Genomic DNA, 17,250 nt, shown 5'->3' on the forward strand with positions numbered 1-17,250 from the left:
AGTTGTGTTCCAGAGGAGGGATTTGGAGGATGGGGAAGTGGGCATGAGATGCGTGAAACCTGGGAGAGAAAGGCAATGACAGGAAGACAAGAAAGGACAGCCTGGGTACAGGGAGGGAGAATGATGAGTTGTGTGGTTCTGGTAAAGCTCTGGTTGTCTATCATTGCTGATGGAGTAGCTGTGTTGTGAACCTTTGTGTTCTTTGTCCAATTGAGCTAGATTGAGGCTATTTTCATGCAGGGCAGTCAACGGGTGCCCTGTCAGCAAAGTGGAAAGACTGCATTCTAAACAACTCATCCCTAAAGCTATCTGATTTCTCTGTTTTTCTTAAAACAGTCTCTCACAGCCAGATTACACGCCTTTACAGCAGATTCACCAGCCTCGATAAGGGGGAGAATGGCACCCTTTGGTAAGGATATATAATTCCTTGGGAACAGCTCATTTATATGTGTTTCCTGTTACCAGGAGAGACTGGTCCCCAAGCACTGTTGGGATCACCTAGAGTCATGAGCAGAATTCCACTGCATGAAGCCAGTCTGGCTGTACTGTTGGTCAGAATTTATTATTAATTCACTGGAAGGACAAAGTGGATTGTAATGCCGGGAGGGAATGATGTAACCCTGTCCAATGTTGCCAAAGTTTGCGAAAGAGAGGAATTGTTTAGTTTGTGCAATGATTTCTCCCTCATTTAAAATTCCAGAGCTCATGCGTCAGGTGAGACACTAGTTATTTTTAATTTAAAAGGTTTTAAATTGACATGCTGAGACAACAGTTTTATCAGATAATTCAACACTGAAGGATTAATTAAGTCTTGTTTTGGAAGATTAAGAGGTTTTGTCGTCTCTATTGCGTTATTCTGATGTTATGGTCATTTCCCAAAAACTCTTGTACTGTTTTCCTGTTTGCCTTTAAAAATGTTGTTGAACGTCATGCTGTATTGGGATCTTTACAATTCTAACGCTACAGAATTTCTCATTTCCTTAGTCTGTATAGTTCACCAAGGTCATTCTTTCTACCTCGTCGCACATGCTGACTCTAACACTGAAATTAGAGTCGAGGTGGAATAAGTTTTGCCAGCTGTTTCGACATCCTGTCCGTCAGATCGAGGGCAATGGCATAAAGACAGTCATTCAGCCCATTTTTCTCCGCAGAGCTTAATCTAATCTCACTCTTCTCCCTTGAATGTTCCCATTATGCAAGAAACTATCTAATTCCCTTTTAAAACAATTTATGGACCCCTTCAGTCATGACTCAATTCCACATTCTAAATGTCCTTGATGACTAAATGTTTTTAAATCTCCCCCTCAACTCATTTTGTGATTATCATAAACTAGTGTTCTACTGTTTCTGTCTCTGTGACCTGTGGAAACACTCTCTCACTATTTACCCCATCATAAACCTTTGTAATCTCGAAGTCTCTCAGTAGGTTGCCCAGTTGTAGCAATCAAGTGAGTCCGGGAATACCTGAGACAATTATGATTATCAGGAGTTCTTTGAGGTTTACTAGAGAGATGGACATAGTGCAATTGTCTATTCAGAGATGTGGCAGTGAATAAAGATAAAAGCTTGGATTTCTATAGCACCTTTCACAACCACTGGCTGTCTCAAAGCACTTTGCAGCCAATGAAATACTTTTGATCTGGAGTCACCAAGGTGGGGAATGCAGCAGCCAATCTCTGCACAGCAAACTGTCATAACCAGCAGCGGGATAATCACCAGATGCTTTTTTTGTGTGCTGTTGATTCAGGGATACACATTGACCCAGGACGCAGAGGACATCTCTGCTGCTGCTCTTTGAAATAGTGCCATACAATCTTGTACGTCATCTGAGGGGGCAGGTGGGCCTTAGTTTAACTGATGTTTCATCGGAAAGATGGCACCTCTGAAAGCGCAGCAGTCCCTCAGTACTGCACGCAGGTGTCAACCTATGCTCACAGTGGCCGAGGTCCCAGGTTCAATCCCGGCTCTGGGTCACTGTGTGGAGTTTGCACATTCGCCCCGTGTTTGCGTGGGTTTTGCCCCCACAACCCAAAGATGTGCAGGGTAGGTGGATTGGCCACACTAAATTGCCTCTTAATAGGAAAAAGAAATGAATTGGAAACTCTAAATTTAAAAATAAAAGAGAAAATAAAAACCTATGCTCACCCTGGCATGAGACTTGAATCCCTAATCTTGGAGAGTACCCAATTCTTTATTTTTTTCCAATTAAGGGGCAATTTAGCGTGGCCAATTCACTGACCAGGCACATCTTTGGGTTGTGGAGGTGGGACCCACACAGACACGGGAAGAATGTGCAAACTCCACACCGACAGTGACCCGGGGCCGGGCTCGAACCTGGGTCATCGCTGCCGTGAGGCAGCAGTGCTAACCACTGCACCTCCATGCCCTAACTTAAAACAATAACAGCTTGTATTTAAATAGCACCTTGAATGTAATATAAAATTCCAAGATGCTTAAAAAGGAACCAGAAGTGTTTGGGGTAAATTCTCTTTTCACTCTCTTGCTCAGCTTCATATTAATACAACATTATGAGAAATCCTTGTGTACTGTTCAGTGGATAATTTGTTATTGTGTGGTGCCACATTTTACCCGTGTGTGAAGTATCTTAAGGATTTGATCCAGTTTTGTTTAATTTACGGTTGCCGGTTGTTGGTGAGACATTGCTGAAACTCAGTAGAAAAGCAAGTTTAAAACTTGTCAGGTGCAAATAAGAATTGTTTTATTCAAAGTTCATTGGTTACAACTTGGAAATGATTTAAAAGGTAGTTTGTAGACAATTTGATTTTCTTCAAAAATTCACAGGAATTATCTTCTGAGACAATAGCCTGAACACAACTTTAAAAGTCAAAGGCTGAAGTTAAAGTATGAAAATGAAATAGGAATACAGAACTCTTTCTAATTCTCTTCCTTTACTCTCTCTCTCTCTCTCTTTCTGTCTTGTTCTCTTTGTCTCTCTGACTTGTCTGTCTTCTTGCCTCTAGTCTTCTGTCTCTAGTCTCCTGTCTCTAGTCTCTTCACGCCTCACTAAAAATGGTGGTCAAATCATCCATGGATATACTCTTTGATATCTGTCTTAAGCGATCCGATCACACCCCAATATAATCCTAATTGGTTTAAGCTATATTCAAAACACATTTGATTTGATAAAAAGCCGTCCATCATGACAATGTAACGCCACTTCTAATTGTTGCTTATTGGTATGTTTCTCATGGGATATTGTGCTTTATCAAAACCAGCAAAAACTGGTCTAATGCTGACCTACCTATTGCCACCATGGAGACCTCATGTTATCTCATCTTGCTAGGCTAGGCATAAATCAGAACATACAACTCAAACTGTCTTTTATAAGATTGTTTCACTGAGAATGTTGGAATCAAATATATACATATATATATTATATTTGAGTCGATGTTTTAACTGTCCATTTATTAAAAACAAGGCAATATAGTTCAAGATATTTTTTTAGCTTGTATAATTTATGGGATATGATTCAACCTAATCTCGAGCTGCGTGAGAACCGTGCAATTCGTTCATTCTTATCCCTCGTTGCTATGGATTCCGCCCTTGCCCTTGGAAAAATGTGATGTTTTTATCAGACTTCTGTGTTTTGCAAACTCATGACTGAGTTTGGAAATTGTATGGTTCTTTCATTTTAAAACTGGGAATTGATATTTCTGTCTTAAACAGTCTTCTTACCTATATTAAGTGTATTTAAAATACCTGACTTCTACACCGTGTCTGCGTGGGTTTCGCCCCCACAACCCAAAGATGCACAGGTTAGGTGGGTTGGACATGCTAAATTGCCTTTAATTGGAAAAAAATAATTGGGTACGCCAAAAAAATTTAAAAGGCTGAAATAATTGTTCGTATGTGGTGAATTAATTGATTTGCCTTCATCTGTTGCTTATACCTGATACCTGATTAAAGGTTGGATACACATTGTCTTAAATTACATCAACTCTCATCTGAAGGCAAGTTTTATATTTTAGGTAAAACTATATACTCCATTTTAGAAAGCTCTGAGTTTGAAGAGCTACTACATATTATTTGAAGAGCTACTACATATTATTGAAAGCATAAGGCAATTTTATTTTAATTCATTCATGGGACATGGGCAACTCTGGCTAAGCCAGCAGTTATTGCCCATCCCTAAATATCCTTGGTGAGCTGCCTTCTTGAACCACTACAGTCCATGTGGTGTAGGTACACCCACAGTGTTGTTAGGGGAGTTCCAGAATTTTGACCCAGTAACAGTGAAGAAACAACGATATATTTCCCAAGTCAGGATAGTGAATGGCTTCAAGGGGAACTTCCAGGTGATGATGTTCCCATGTGTCTGCTGCTCTTGTCCTTCTAGATGGTGGGGTTGTGGGTTTGGAAGCTGCTGTCTGAGGAGCCTTGGTGAGTTCTGCAGTGCATCTTGTAAATGGTGCAGATAGCTGCTACTGTGTCGGTGGTGGATGGGGTGCCAATCAAGTGGGTTGCTTTGGCTGTGTATGGTGTCAAGCTTCTTGAATATTGTTGGAGCTGGATTGATCCAGGCAAATTGAGAATATTCAATCACACCCCTGAGTTGTCCCTTTAAGTTGATGGACAGGTTAGATTTTCTCTTGTTGGATATGATCATTGTCTGGTAGTTGTGTGGCAGGAATGTTCCTTGCCAGCCCATGTCTGGAGTTGTCCAGCTCTTTCAACAAATATCCTCAATTCTGATCTTATGATGGAAGGAAGGTCATTGATGAATCAGCTGAACATGGTTGGTCCTAGGTCAATACCCTGAGGAACGCCTGCTGTGATGTCCTGCGACTGAGATGATTGACTTCCCAACAACCATCCTCCTTTGTGCTATGTATGATTCCCGCCAGCAGAAGTTTTCCCCTCGACTCCAGTTATGCTAGGGCTGTTTGACACCACACTCGGTCAAATGTGGCCTTGATGTCAAGGGCAGTCACTCTCATCTCGCCTTGTGATTATTTTTTTGTCTCAAGCACAGCAATGATCTCATCCATTGTAACATCCAGAGAAAGACAAGAAGTTATCCATTAACCTCCCAACTTAAGTAAAAAGGTTCTGGTTTCCCAAGTCTCTCTCCTTGGATGTGACCCCTTATTTCTGGTAATAGTCTTGAATCAGGGAATACAGGAGTTGGGAAACTGGTTATGAGAAGAGACTGAGTTGCACATTCTCCCCACGTTTGCGTGGGTCTCACCCCCACAACCCAAAAGATGAGCAGGGTAGGTGGATTGGCCATGCTAAATTGCCCCTTAATTGGGGGGAAAAAAATTATTGGGTACTCTAAATTTATTTTTAAAAAATGACAAGAGACTGAGATGTGGGAACTATTTTCACTAATACGGAAGGATAAGAGAAGATTTAATTTGAGTTTATAATTTGCAAAGTTCTGATAGCAAATGGGGAAAGGCTCTTCCCACTGACTGAATCGTTGAGAATGGTTAATTTATTTAAAATCCTCTCTGAGCAAAGTGAGGAGTTAGAAATGTCCTCACAGAAAAGGTTTGTGGATTATTTTGTGACAGGAAGCAGTTACATCTTTTAAGAGAAAATAACAAATGTTTTGAAGTAGAATAATACAAGGCAATGGGGAGAGCAGGACAATGAGGTTAGTTTGAGTTTCATATGGGGATAGTGGGATTCTTTTTGGATTGATACAGGGTTTAGCAGAGAGGGCAGGACAGTGGGGTTAGTTTGGGATTGATACAGGGCCATGTGGAGAGTGGGACATTGGGATTAGTTTGAGATTGATATGCATTTAGGGGTAGAGAGTGGATCAGTCTGGGTTTGCTACAGCTATGCAGAGATTAGGGCAACATGATTAGTTTGGGATTAATACAGGATTTATGGGGGGTCGCGGAAGAGAGGGCAGTGGGGATAGTTTGGCATCGATACAGTGCTGCAGGAGAAGGTGGGACAGTGTGATTAATTTGTATTGATACAGATCTATTGGAAGGGGGTGGGGCAATGTGATTGAATTTGGATTATTCTAGCACAGACACTGCAAAATTGTCACCCTTTTCACCAAGATTCCACAAATCTTTGCTGTACCTTTTTATGTTTTTATACCTTGAGTGATTGAGGAAACAGAATTGTGCACAATACTCTGATGCTTGGTATCAGAAACTGAGCACGTCCCAGAAAAAGTCCCCTCACCCTGAAGATGCTGATCAATGCTGGGGCACAGTTCCTCAAACAAAGGCAGTGATGGATATATCGCACAAGCAATCCTCCTCCATGTGTGAGCCTCAACTGTGTTGGCAAGCTATTCAATCACAATAGGCATTGCAATGAAGTCCATTCCTAACATGAGTAATAGGGTCACTTAGCGTGAGCTGAAGATAGTTTTCACCCTTTGCTTTGGTAAGAACCCAATTATGACATTTTTAATCTCACCCTGGAGTAAAATCAGTTAACTAAGAAATCGAGTTTCTATGTTCTATGAGTATGGAAGCACGTTGGTTAGTGTAGCTGGGATAGGTATGTAGAATAGTCTTTACTCGTAAGCTGCCTGGCCCATTTTAGATCTATTTTACATCCTGGTAAAAGTTCCTTTCTACAAAATGGGAATCCATGAAGAGCAGGTAGACGCAGGATAGAGTTTTATTTCTGTAACGTACTACTGCCCTATGATGGCTCTCTGTTGAGAAATCCATAAGGGGGAAGGAAGGTGATTGCTCACCCATTTGTAAATATGACTCAAACTAAATAACATCAAACAGCATGTTCATTCATGACTTCTCTGCGGCACTGTCTGAGCATGGTTTTTCAAATTTAAATTACTTCCTGCACAAAAGCGGCTCTGATTACAAGTTAAAAGCATTTATTGTACTTTTAGATTCCACCCAGTTTGAATGAGCTCCAGCTAAGTCACCTCCAAGGTGAGGGCAAGGTCAGACAATTTCTACAAAATGAAGGGAAAGCAGTCTGTTCAATGGGACATGTTTGAGAATTCATGCCACCATCAACATTCCTCTACAAACCAATACCAGCCTCGTTAGTTCACTTTGTGCAGCCCCTTCCCTCCACCTTTAAGCCATCTGAGGAAAATAAAGAATTTGCATCCATACAACAGCTTTCACAACTTCGGGTTGTGCCAAAGTGCCTTTTGAATATTTTTGAAGCATCGTCATTGTTATCGGAAACACAGCAGCAAGACTCCACAAACCTTTACCTTGATTCTGACTAGGTTTTAAAAAAATATTTGTTCATAGGATGTGTCCCTGACATGGCCAGAATTTATTACATATCCCTTACTATCCTTGAGAGGGTGTAGTGATCCACCGCCATGAACCACTGCAGTCCATATGGTGTACACCCACACTGCTATTTGGGATGGAGTTTGAGGATTTTGATCCAGTGACAGTAAAGGAATGGAGAAAAAGTTTCAAGTCAGGATGATGCGTGATATCAGAATTTTACTCGTAAGATACTCAGAGCTAAACTTCGAAAGTTACTTGAGAGTTATCATCCATTGACTGATGAATGTCAGAAATTTAGATATATTCTGTTACATGCAATTGGTGCAGAAAGGGTTAAAAGCCTGGGTTAGTATGTGACTGCTGCAGCCATGTTTTTTAAAATCCTGGTTTGAAAGGCAGCAGGCTTTTTGGAGACAGAGGTGCAATCAGAGCATTGTAGAAGTTGGGCTAATGACATTTTGTTTATATGAAGACGGTTCCCTGGGGAATAGCTAATTAGAGGCATTGTGTTTAGTTTTAGTAAGATGTGATTAATGGGAGGAGCCAGGACTGAAGCAGCCGTGTGTTGAGTTTTCAGTTTTGAAATTCCGTTAAAGATTTGACTGGACAGACGAGTAACTGCTCTCAAAACAATGAGTTTTGATCTGTCTGTGGGCAGACTATCTGTTTCTCTGAAAGTTTGCCTGTGAACAGGACAGGAACAGTTTCTCAAAGGCTGTCAGGTTTAAACAGTACACTGAGACGGGCAAGAATCTGCAGGGTGTTTCCTGACTGGATTTCTGTCTCTCTAAACAGTCTTTTGAACAGATCTCTATTAAGCAAGTATTCCTGGGTATGCTAACTGTATTTAAAAGTGGATTTTGACCCTAGATGGATGATGTTTAAGTGGAGGTGAAGATAGCAGTTAGGGTTTATTGTTTCATTGCATTGTCTAATGGGTAATTGTAAGCTGTTTTCTTGCATGAGGTTAAAGTTAATTTAATTCTGTGTTAGTGATAAAGTTTGTTTTGATACATATCCCTAATTGTGCGTGGAATAATTCATGGTGTGATGTATCCTTTTGTCTCAATCTTACAAATTAAATAAAATATTGGGGCGTCTGTTGATATCCTAGCAACTGTTGGGATCTGGTCCTGGATCATAACAGTCTGAATCGGAATTTGAGTGCAACCAATGTGGTGAGATGATGAGTTTTAATTAGAGTTTAAGATGGAATATAACACCCAAAAGATGTGCAGATTAGGTGGATTGGCCGCGCTATATTGCCCCTTAATTAGAATAAAATAATTAGGTACTGTAAATTTATTTTTTTTAATGATGGAACATAACATTGCTAATTATACTGCAAAAATCTGTGACCTTGACAAGTGCAGAGTACTGCTCCAGATCGGGCAGGGTGGCTGATGAGCACAAACAGCTTGCTGTTTCTCCCACTTTCGTGGTGCTCCATAGAATCCCTGGTGCTCTGGTCGTCTTGGCCTCTGTGACCCATCAGGAATGTTTGACTGGAGTCTTGTTCAGAGTCCTTGTCCACCGCCTACCGTGAGTTACTCATTTTAGAACTCTTGGTCTCTGGAACTTCTTATAAACTTCAGCAAGATTAAGCCATTTGAATGTGATGGAGAGGTGGTTAGATCCTCAATTACTGGACTTGGTCATTGCTTCACACTTAACGTAGCATGAATATTATTTGTTTTAATGATGTTGAATGAGGAATAAGTAATGGACAGAAAACCAGGATAAACTCCCCTATTCTTCCAATAGTACCATGGGAATAGCCTAGATTTAACGTATCACCCAAAAGAGTACTCCGAATGGCAGCCTGGATTATGTGTTTAAATCTCTAGAGTAGGACTTGAAACCACAAATGTCTGACTCTCGAGGCGAGAACTTTACCAACTTAACCACAGCTGATGCCTCTGGAATTCCTTTTACCTCAAGAGGAAGTAAAATGTATGGGGGGGGCAGCACGGTAGCATTGTGGACAGCACAATAGCTTCACAGCTCCAGGGTCCCAGGTTCGGTTCCGGCTTGGGTCACTGTCTGTGCAGAGTCTGCACATCCTCCCCGTGTGTGCGTGGGTTTCCTCTGGGTGGTCCGGTTTCCTCCCACAGTCCAAAGATGTGCAGGTTAGGTGGATTGGCCATGATAAATTGCCCTTGGTGTCCAAAAAAAGTAATTTTTAAAACAAATGTATTGGGGAGGGGGGAAAGAAACAGGAGGACATATTGGTGGGGTAGAGGAGTGTAAATCATTGTTCTATTCAGGCCTTCCTCAAATGCTTCTTTGACTAAGCTCCTCTTCTCTCTTCATTATCTTCATTTTTCTGATTAGACTTCTATAAAATGTTCCTTGGAACATTTTTCTACTTGAATGACCCTGTATAAATGCACGGTCTCGAGGAAAATCTTCTGTTTAAACTGGTGGACGATGGTGACATCATTACTATATATATATATATATATATATATTGAGAGACTGGAATGCACTGTCTGGGAGGGTGGTAGAAAGGACTTGGATGAATACTTGGCACGTCATAACATTCAACGCTATGGGCCAAGTGCTGGCAAATGGGATTAGCAGGTCAGGTGTTTTTCATGTATCGGTGCAGACTCGATGGGCTGAAGGGCCTCTTCTGTGCTGTATTATTCTGCGACCGGTTCCCTAATACCATTGGCTCTGATGCTGAATAAGCAAATTTCCGTCAGTAAACAGGAGAAATTAATTCCAGAATCATATAGCACAGAGGGAATGCTTGTGTCTGCTCTTCAAAACCGAACAGTGCATTGCTGAAAGGATCTATAGGCGCCTGGTCAGCACAGTGCATATATTTCACTTGTGAAGGTGTCTTTTTTTACCCCTGATTCCGAATGCAGCATTCCTTTCTGAGGGTACAGTATTGTTGGGTACTTATTGGGGCAGTTTTAATCTGCATCTTGCTGTTCTCGTTGAAGTGTGCTGCAGATGTCTCCTCCTGCCACCTCCACCCTGTCCCCAAAAACCAACCATCATTCTGTGTATGCAAAATTCACCCTAAAAGTAGGAAGTAAGCCAAAAGTTTAGTCTTCAATACATGTGTGCAGTGATTGGCTGTTAAAATTCTACTTTCTCCAATCTATAACCATAACTTCTGTTTATGAGATAATGATCCCAAACAGAAGGTTCCTTGATGGTATTTCACAAGCTTGCAGTAATTCAGGGCTGGAACTAGGGTGTGAAAGCAATTTTTGGATGCGGTAATGCACTGTTAATAAAGAACCTGTCGATATTTAAGTTTTTTTTGTTTTTCAAGAAGTTTACAAAAATAATGAACATTCATTTCTCTGGTGATTTAATAAAATGCGATCAAAAAAGGATTAACAGCACTGGAAATAGCCCAGTGACTTTGTGAAATTAAAGGGGTTTGTGTTTTGCTGATGCACCTTGTTTTGTAGTTTTAATTCCCATCTTATGGCCCCCAATCTCATGCACGTCCCTAGCTGACCTGGACCAATGAGACTTGGTGCACCATGTCTGTGTGATCCTGAGGCAGTCACTGTTGAGACTTATATGTGAGGAAGGAGCAGGATTCTTGTGGTCGACTCTGGGCATTTGCTTGGTGCTTAACCTGCAGTTTCTCCAGGTATCTGACATTGAAAATAACATTAGCACTCAAATGAAAGCAAAATGCTGTGGATGCAGGAAATCTGAAATAACAGAAAATGCTGGAAAAGCTCAGGTCCGGCAGGATGTGGCGAGAGAAACAGTTCATGTTTCAAGTCCATTTGACCGTTCTACAGAATTCTGTTTCTCTCTCCACAGATGCTGTCAGACCTACTGAGTTTATCCAAATTTTCTGTTTTCATTTTTGAAAATAATGTTCCTCCTTCATGGCTTCAGTCATTTGGATTAAAACCTAATAATTGATTTATTTAAAGGCATTAAACTTGTGTGGAATATTTTCAAACCAACTCGCCTTTCCTGACTCTCCATCTCAACCCATGGACCTGGGTCACTGATCCACAATAGTAGACTCAAAGCTGGCTTTTCCTTTTACCTTTTATCCTGAGTGGTGCAACCATTTGGGTTGAGATCGGAAAACTGCACACAGCTAGAATTGGGAATGTGGTTGAGAGAATGAGAATATACTTTTCGTGTGCATTAGGGAGCTTTGTATATGGCATAACTCACTGCAGCTGAAAATGGATGTTATTAGTTTCAACCGAGTGATGGTCCGTTTGGCAGATGATGCTACCAGATAGGCGATGAAGAAGGGTTTTACATTTGTAATCTTTTGGACTAACAGAATAGATGAAAATGATCACTGGTTCTGTAAGGGTCTACCTAAGGATAATGAGATGCATTGGGTTGGTTAAGTATGAATCAAGGGGGCAGCACGGTGGCGCAGTGGGTTAGCTCTGCAGCCTCACGGTGCTGACGTCCCAGGTTCGATCCCAGCTCTGGGTCGCTGTCCGTGTGGAGTTTGCACATTCTCCCTGTGCTTGTGTGGGTTTCGCTCCCACAGCCCAAAGATGTGCAGGCTAGGTGGATTGGCCATGCTAAATTGCTCCTTAATTGGAAAAAATGAATTGGGTACATTAAGGATGCACAAAATTAAAAACGAAAGTATGCATCATGGGTAGCCGTGATCTCCCGAAGCTTGATCGCCTTGTGGAGTTGAAGCATTTTCTGGTGGTTGGGGAGTGGGGTGGAAGTGTTTGCACAGTAGAGTGGACATTGAAGGGCTGATGGCTTTTCTCACCCTTTCTGTGTGTTCTTGTATGCCTTAATTAGCCAGTCGACCATCATTTCCGAAAACCCTCTCCAGATTATCTAATCATTCTGTTGCACAGTTAAACCGTCTGCGTGTTTCTGTCCTCCTAGCCGTGAAGATTTTCAACGGATCCCAGAGCTGGCCATTAACCCGTTGGGAGATAGGATAATCAACGCTTTCTTCCCCGAAAGGTAAGCGGTGAGCAATGTGAATTTCTGTGATTCGCCCTTGGGTTTATTTCACTTTTGATGGGCGCGATCCAGCGGCCATGCTGCGCTGGAGAAGCATCTCGCCGCGGTGCAGCGCAGACGTTGAAAGCTGGGAGACCCCACTCCCAGGATCTACCCGGCTCGCGATGCCTCAAGAGATTTAATGCGATCTGGCGAGATGTTGCGATATGATTCCTGCCTACAAATGGCATGGTCACTTTTTAGTACATCTACATATTAGAGCGAGGCAGTAAGGTTCACTCTAATATGCAGATTCCAAGGTACTTGAGGCTTTGGGATTCATCCCCTTCGCCTCAGATTGAGCGCCATTCAGCACTGGTCCCCACAAACGGACACCAGACAGAATGGCACTCGGGGTGGGGGGGGGGGCAGTTCCCAGGGGGTCAGAGGCCCCCAGCTGCATGCTCTTTGGACAGGGTGGTGCCCTGGCATTGTTGTTGGTGCCACCTGGGAATCCTGGCAGTACCACCTGAGTGCCAGCCTGCCACTGCCAGCTGGCATGAGCTCTGCCAGGTTGGCACTACGCAGCTTGCATTTTTGCATGCGTGCGATCGGGCCGGGGTTGCCCAGCTTGGGTGTTGAGGGGTGTAGTGGGGCCAGGGACCCCCTCATATGCATTCGGGCTGGGGTCGAGGAGATGGGGGTTTGTTTCGGGGTTGGGGGCCTCTGAGATCGCGACGCCATTTTAAAAAGTGTCCCAATCTCTCGCTGCAATGGGGAGTTTCAGCAAGTGGGGCTCCACGCTATACAATAGACATAGAATTTACAGTGCAGAAGGAGGCCATTCGGCCCATCGAGTCTGCACTGGCTCTTGGAAAGAGCACCCTACCCAAGGTCAACACCTCCACCCTATCCCCATAACCCAGTAACCCCACCCAACTCTAAGGGCAATTTTGGACACTAAGGGCAATTTATCATGGCCAATCCACCTAACCTGCACATCTTTGTGACTGTGGGAGAAAACCGGAGCACCCGGAAGAAACCCACGCACACACGGGGAGGATGTGCAGACTCCGCACAGACAGTGACCCAAGCCGGAATCGAACCTGGGACCCTGGAGCTGTGAAGCGATTGTGCTATCTACAATGTTACCGTGCTACAAGATGGGGCTATGTGCGGCCTTGGCCACACGTTCCCCATTCAAGCTCCTTATTCAACGTGAGTCAGGTATAACAGCTATGTGTTTCTGCGGCTAAACACGCTCGCGAGGGGACTTTGTTCCCTTTTGTGAGAATCGTGCCCGATGTTGTTCCACAAGCAAGCAAAGTCATGCTCTGGTTCTTTTTTTATAATTTAGAGTACCCAATTATTTATTTTCCAATTAAGGAACAATTTAGCGGGCCAATCCACATAACCTGCACATCTTTGGGTTGTGGGGGTGAAACCAACACAAACACGGAGAGAATGTGCAAATTCCGCACGGACAGTGACCCAGGGCCGGGATTTGAACCCGGGTTCTCAGCGCCGTAGTCCCAGTGTACAAAGTACTCTTGCAGTGTTTTATACAGTGTTTTATGCAGTTCTAGCATAACCATCTTGCTGTTGTACTCTTAAGCCTCAGCCAATAAAGGAACATATCCCATTTGCCTGTTTAACTACCATATATATCTATGCATCATGTTATCTATTTATTTATTTTTTAAATTTAGATACGTGGGGAGAATGTGCAAACTCCACACGGACAGTGACCCGGGGCCGGGAATCAAACCCCCGGTCCTCAGCCCCGCAGTCCCAGTGCTAACCACTGCGTCACATGTCTCCTCCTGCATCATGTTATCTGTAGACATGCGCTCCAAGATCCCTCTCTTCCACCAGACTTCTCCGAACCCTACCATTTATTATCCTTATCTTGTTTACTCTCCTTCAATGCATTAACTCCCACTTCTCCGAATTAAATTCCATTTCCCTCTTTTCTGTCCAGTGGACACATCTGTTGATATTTTCCTGCAATCCACAGATTTCTTCCTCAATATCAACCACGCCAAATTTTATATATCTGCAAACTTCTCAATCTCGTCCCCTACATGGAACTATGAATTATTGATGCAAAGCACGAGTAGCAAGGGTCTCAGTACGGAGTCCTGTGAAACCCCACTGGGTTTCCTCTCAGTCACAAACACCCAAGTCATGTTTTCTTTTTAGCCTGTCCAATGGGCGAATAACATGCCACCAGTACAATAGCAATGCTGTTGAACAAATAGCTCACCCCCATGTCTGAAATATATCAACAGGTTCTCATTATCAGTGATTTCCATAAACTTTGACAAAGTTTGCTGGAACATAAGAATGAGGAGCAGGAGTAGGCCACCTGGTCCCTCGAGCCTGCTCCACCACTCAATAAGATAATGACATCTTTTTATGGACTCCGCTCCACTTACACCCCCACTCGCCATAACTCTTAATTCAATTACTGTCCAAATAGCTATCTCTGCCTGAAAAACATTCAGCGAGGTATCCTTAGCTGCTTCACTGGGCAGGGTATTCCACAGATTCACAACCCTCTGGGTGAAGAAGCTCCTGCTCAACTCAGTCCTATATCTGCTCCCCTTTACTTTTAGTTCTAGTTCTAGTTTCACCCGCCAGTGGAAACAACCTCCCTGCTTCTACCTTGTATCTTCTATCTTCTACTTCTTGGAAGCTTATTGATTTGTAGTTACTCCTTTATGATTTTTGTCTTTCCTATGGCTATGAAAATGTTTTTCTTCAATTCAGATTGGAAATATAAGGGCAATTAAAATAGATAAGCTGGGGGAACAGGCCACCCCTTAGAACTTTGCGATCAGATAACTTTCAGGTGATGAGGGTTTGATACAATAAATGTAGAGAAGATGCTTCCACTTGAGAGAGATCAGAATTGGGAATCTATATACAATACTCACCAATATATCCAACATGAATTTCAGGAGAAACTTCTTTGTTCAAAATGTGGGTGGCACAGTGGTTAGCACTGCTGCCTGACCCACAGCACCAGCGAATCAGGGTCAACTTGGGTGACTGGCTGTGTGGAGGTTGCACGTTCTCCCTGTGACTGCCTGAGCTTCCTCCAGGTTTCTGCCACAGTCCAATGATGTGTAGGTTAGATGGGGTTACAGGGATAGGTGGGGGGTGCACTTTCAGAGGGTCAGTGCGATGGGTCGAATGGCCTCCTTCTGCACTGTCGGAATTCTATGGTTCTATTCTATGGTTAGGATGTGATACCGGTGGGTGGCGCAGTGGTTAGCACTGCTACCTCATGACACCGAGGACCTGGGTTCGATCCCGGCCCCAGGTCACTTTCTGTGTGGAGTTTGTTTGCACATTCTCCCCGTGTCTGCATGGGTCTCACCCCCACAACCCAAAGATGTGTAGGGTAGATGGATTGGCCATGCTAAGTTGCCCTTTAATTGGAATTTTTTTTCAAACGGATTTTAAAATAAATATTTGAGGTGATACATGTAGGTGCAGTTAATTGAGGCAAAGCTAAGTACATGAGGGAAAAGGGAGTAGAAGGATTTGCTGTTTGAGTGAGGTGAAGTTGTGGCTTACATGTAACACGATCACCTTTGTCCTCACCTTTCACCTGGCCAGCTTCCATATTCAACAGATAATCTGCTATTTCCACCTCTGATCTGGTCCCAATACCAAACATATCATCTTACTGGCCACCACTGACCCCACAGCCCCATCTCTGCTTTCCAAAGAGACAGTTCCCTGCTTAGCACTCCCAACACCCCCTTCTATTTCCCCAGCACCTTACCACACAAGCACAGAATTTACACCAGCGCAAAGGGCCTCAGCTATCCAGGTGAGGACTGCATGTGTATCCATGTGGGATTCATCTGTAAACGATGTGAGTGATTTGCATACTTCCCTCAGGTGTGATGGGCTCTGCTCTAATTAGTGCAATTCAATTCTAGATTGGTCCTGTTGTCTTATATCCTATATTTTTAATGAGGCTGTATGGTGTCCTGGCCCTGTTCTGAAAGCTGTATGATCATGCTGTACAATTACTGCTGCCAGATTGGGTTTTCCTGCCACTGAATCTTGGATTTTTCTTTCTAAATGTGCTCAGTGAAGATCAGGTCAACTTCCGGGGTTTTATGCGAACTCTTGCTCATTTTCGACCCATCGAGGACAGTGACAAAAGCAAGGACCCTCTTGTTCCTGAGCCCCTCAATAGCAGAAACAACAAACTGCTCTGTAAGTAATGCCAACTTGGCTATCAGCTTTTCGTTGTGAGGTAAAGGGAGGAGGTCGTGAAAGCATCTGCAGGTTAGGGAAGCAATACTGATCTCACAGGTGATTCTGTCTCATCATCCAGTGTGAATGAGCTGTGCAACGCAATGGTTCAACCTCAGTATCCTCTGAGAAAACTTGGGGCAGGGTGATGGTAGAGGTGGTACCACGCATCTACACCCCTCACTGACAGCATTAACCCCTTCTGCACCCTTCACAGCACCCTTCTGTGCCCCTCGCTGGGGACGTTGCCTCCGGTTCCCTGGCCCCTCGCTGGGGACGTTGCCTTCCGTTCCCTGGCCCCTCGCTGGGGATGTTGCCTTCCGTTCCCTGGCCCCTCGCTGGGGACGTTGCCTCCCCCTTCCCTGGCCCCTCGCTGGGGACGTTGCCTCCCCCTTCCCTGGCCCCTCGCTGGGGACGTTGCCTCCCCCTTCCCTGGCCCCTCGCTGGGGACGTTGCCTTCCCCTTCCCTGGCCCCTCGCTGGGGACGTTGCCTCCCCCTTCCCTGGCCCCTCGCTGGGGACATTGCCTCCCCCTTCCCTGGCCCCTCGCTGGGGACATTGCCTCCCCCTTCCCTGGCCCCTCGCTGGGGACATTGCCTCCCCCTTCCCTGGCCCCTCACTGGGGACATTGCCTCCCCCTTCCCTAGCCCCTCGCTGGGGACATTGCCTACCCCTTCCCTGGCCCCTCGCTGGACAAATTGCTTCCCCCTTCCCTGGCCCCTCGCTGGACAAATTGCTTCCCCCTTCCCTGGCCCCTCGCTGGACACATTGCCTCCCCTTCCCTAGCCCCTCGCTGGGGACATTGCCTACCCCTTCCCTGGCCCCCTTCCTTGGCT

General features: G+C 44.1%; 1 protein-coding gene across 2 annotated transcripts in view; it reads left to right on the forward strand.

Moving 5' to 3' along the window:
- chp1 (calcineurin-like EF-hand protein 1) overlaps window positions 1-17,250 on the forward strand; it is a 45,291-nt gene that overhangs the window by 6,690 nt on the left and 21,351 nt on the right. Inside the window, exons 2-4 of one of the 2 annotated variants that reach the window (XM_038782954.1) lie at window positions 337-409; window positions 12,078-12,158; window positions 16,249-16,376. In XM_038782954.1, coding sequence (XP_038638882.1) covers window positions 337-409; window positions 12,078-12,158; window positions 16,249-16,376 — 282 coding nt within the window. The remainder of the gene's footprint in view (window positions 1-336; window positions 410-12,077; window positions 12,159-16,248; window positions 16,377-17,250) is intronic. The other variant, XM_038782948.1, reaches the window with a different exon arrangement.

The sequence above is a fragment of the Scyliorhinus canicula genome, chromosome 2 (genome assembly GCF_902713615.1).
Source record: "Scyliorhinus canicula chromosome 2, sScyCan1.1, whole genome shotgun sequence".
In the NCBI taxonomy this organism is placed as follows: Eukaryota; Metazoa; Chordata; class Chondrichthyes; order Carcharhiniformes; family Scyliorhinidae; genus Scyliorhinus; species Scyliorhinus canicula.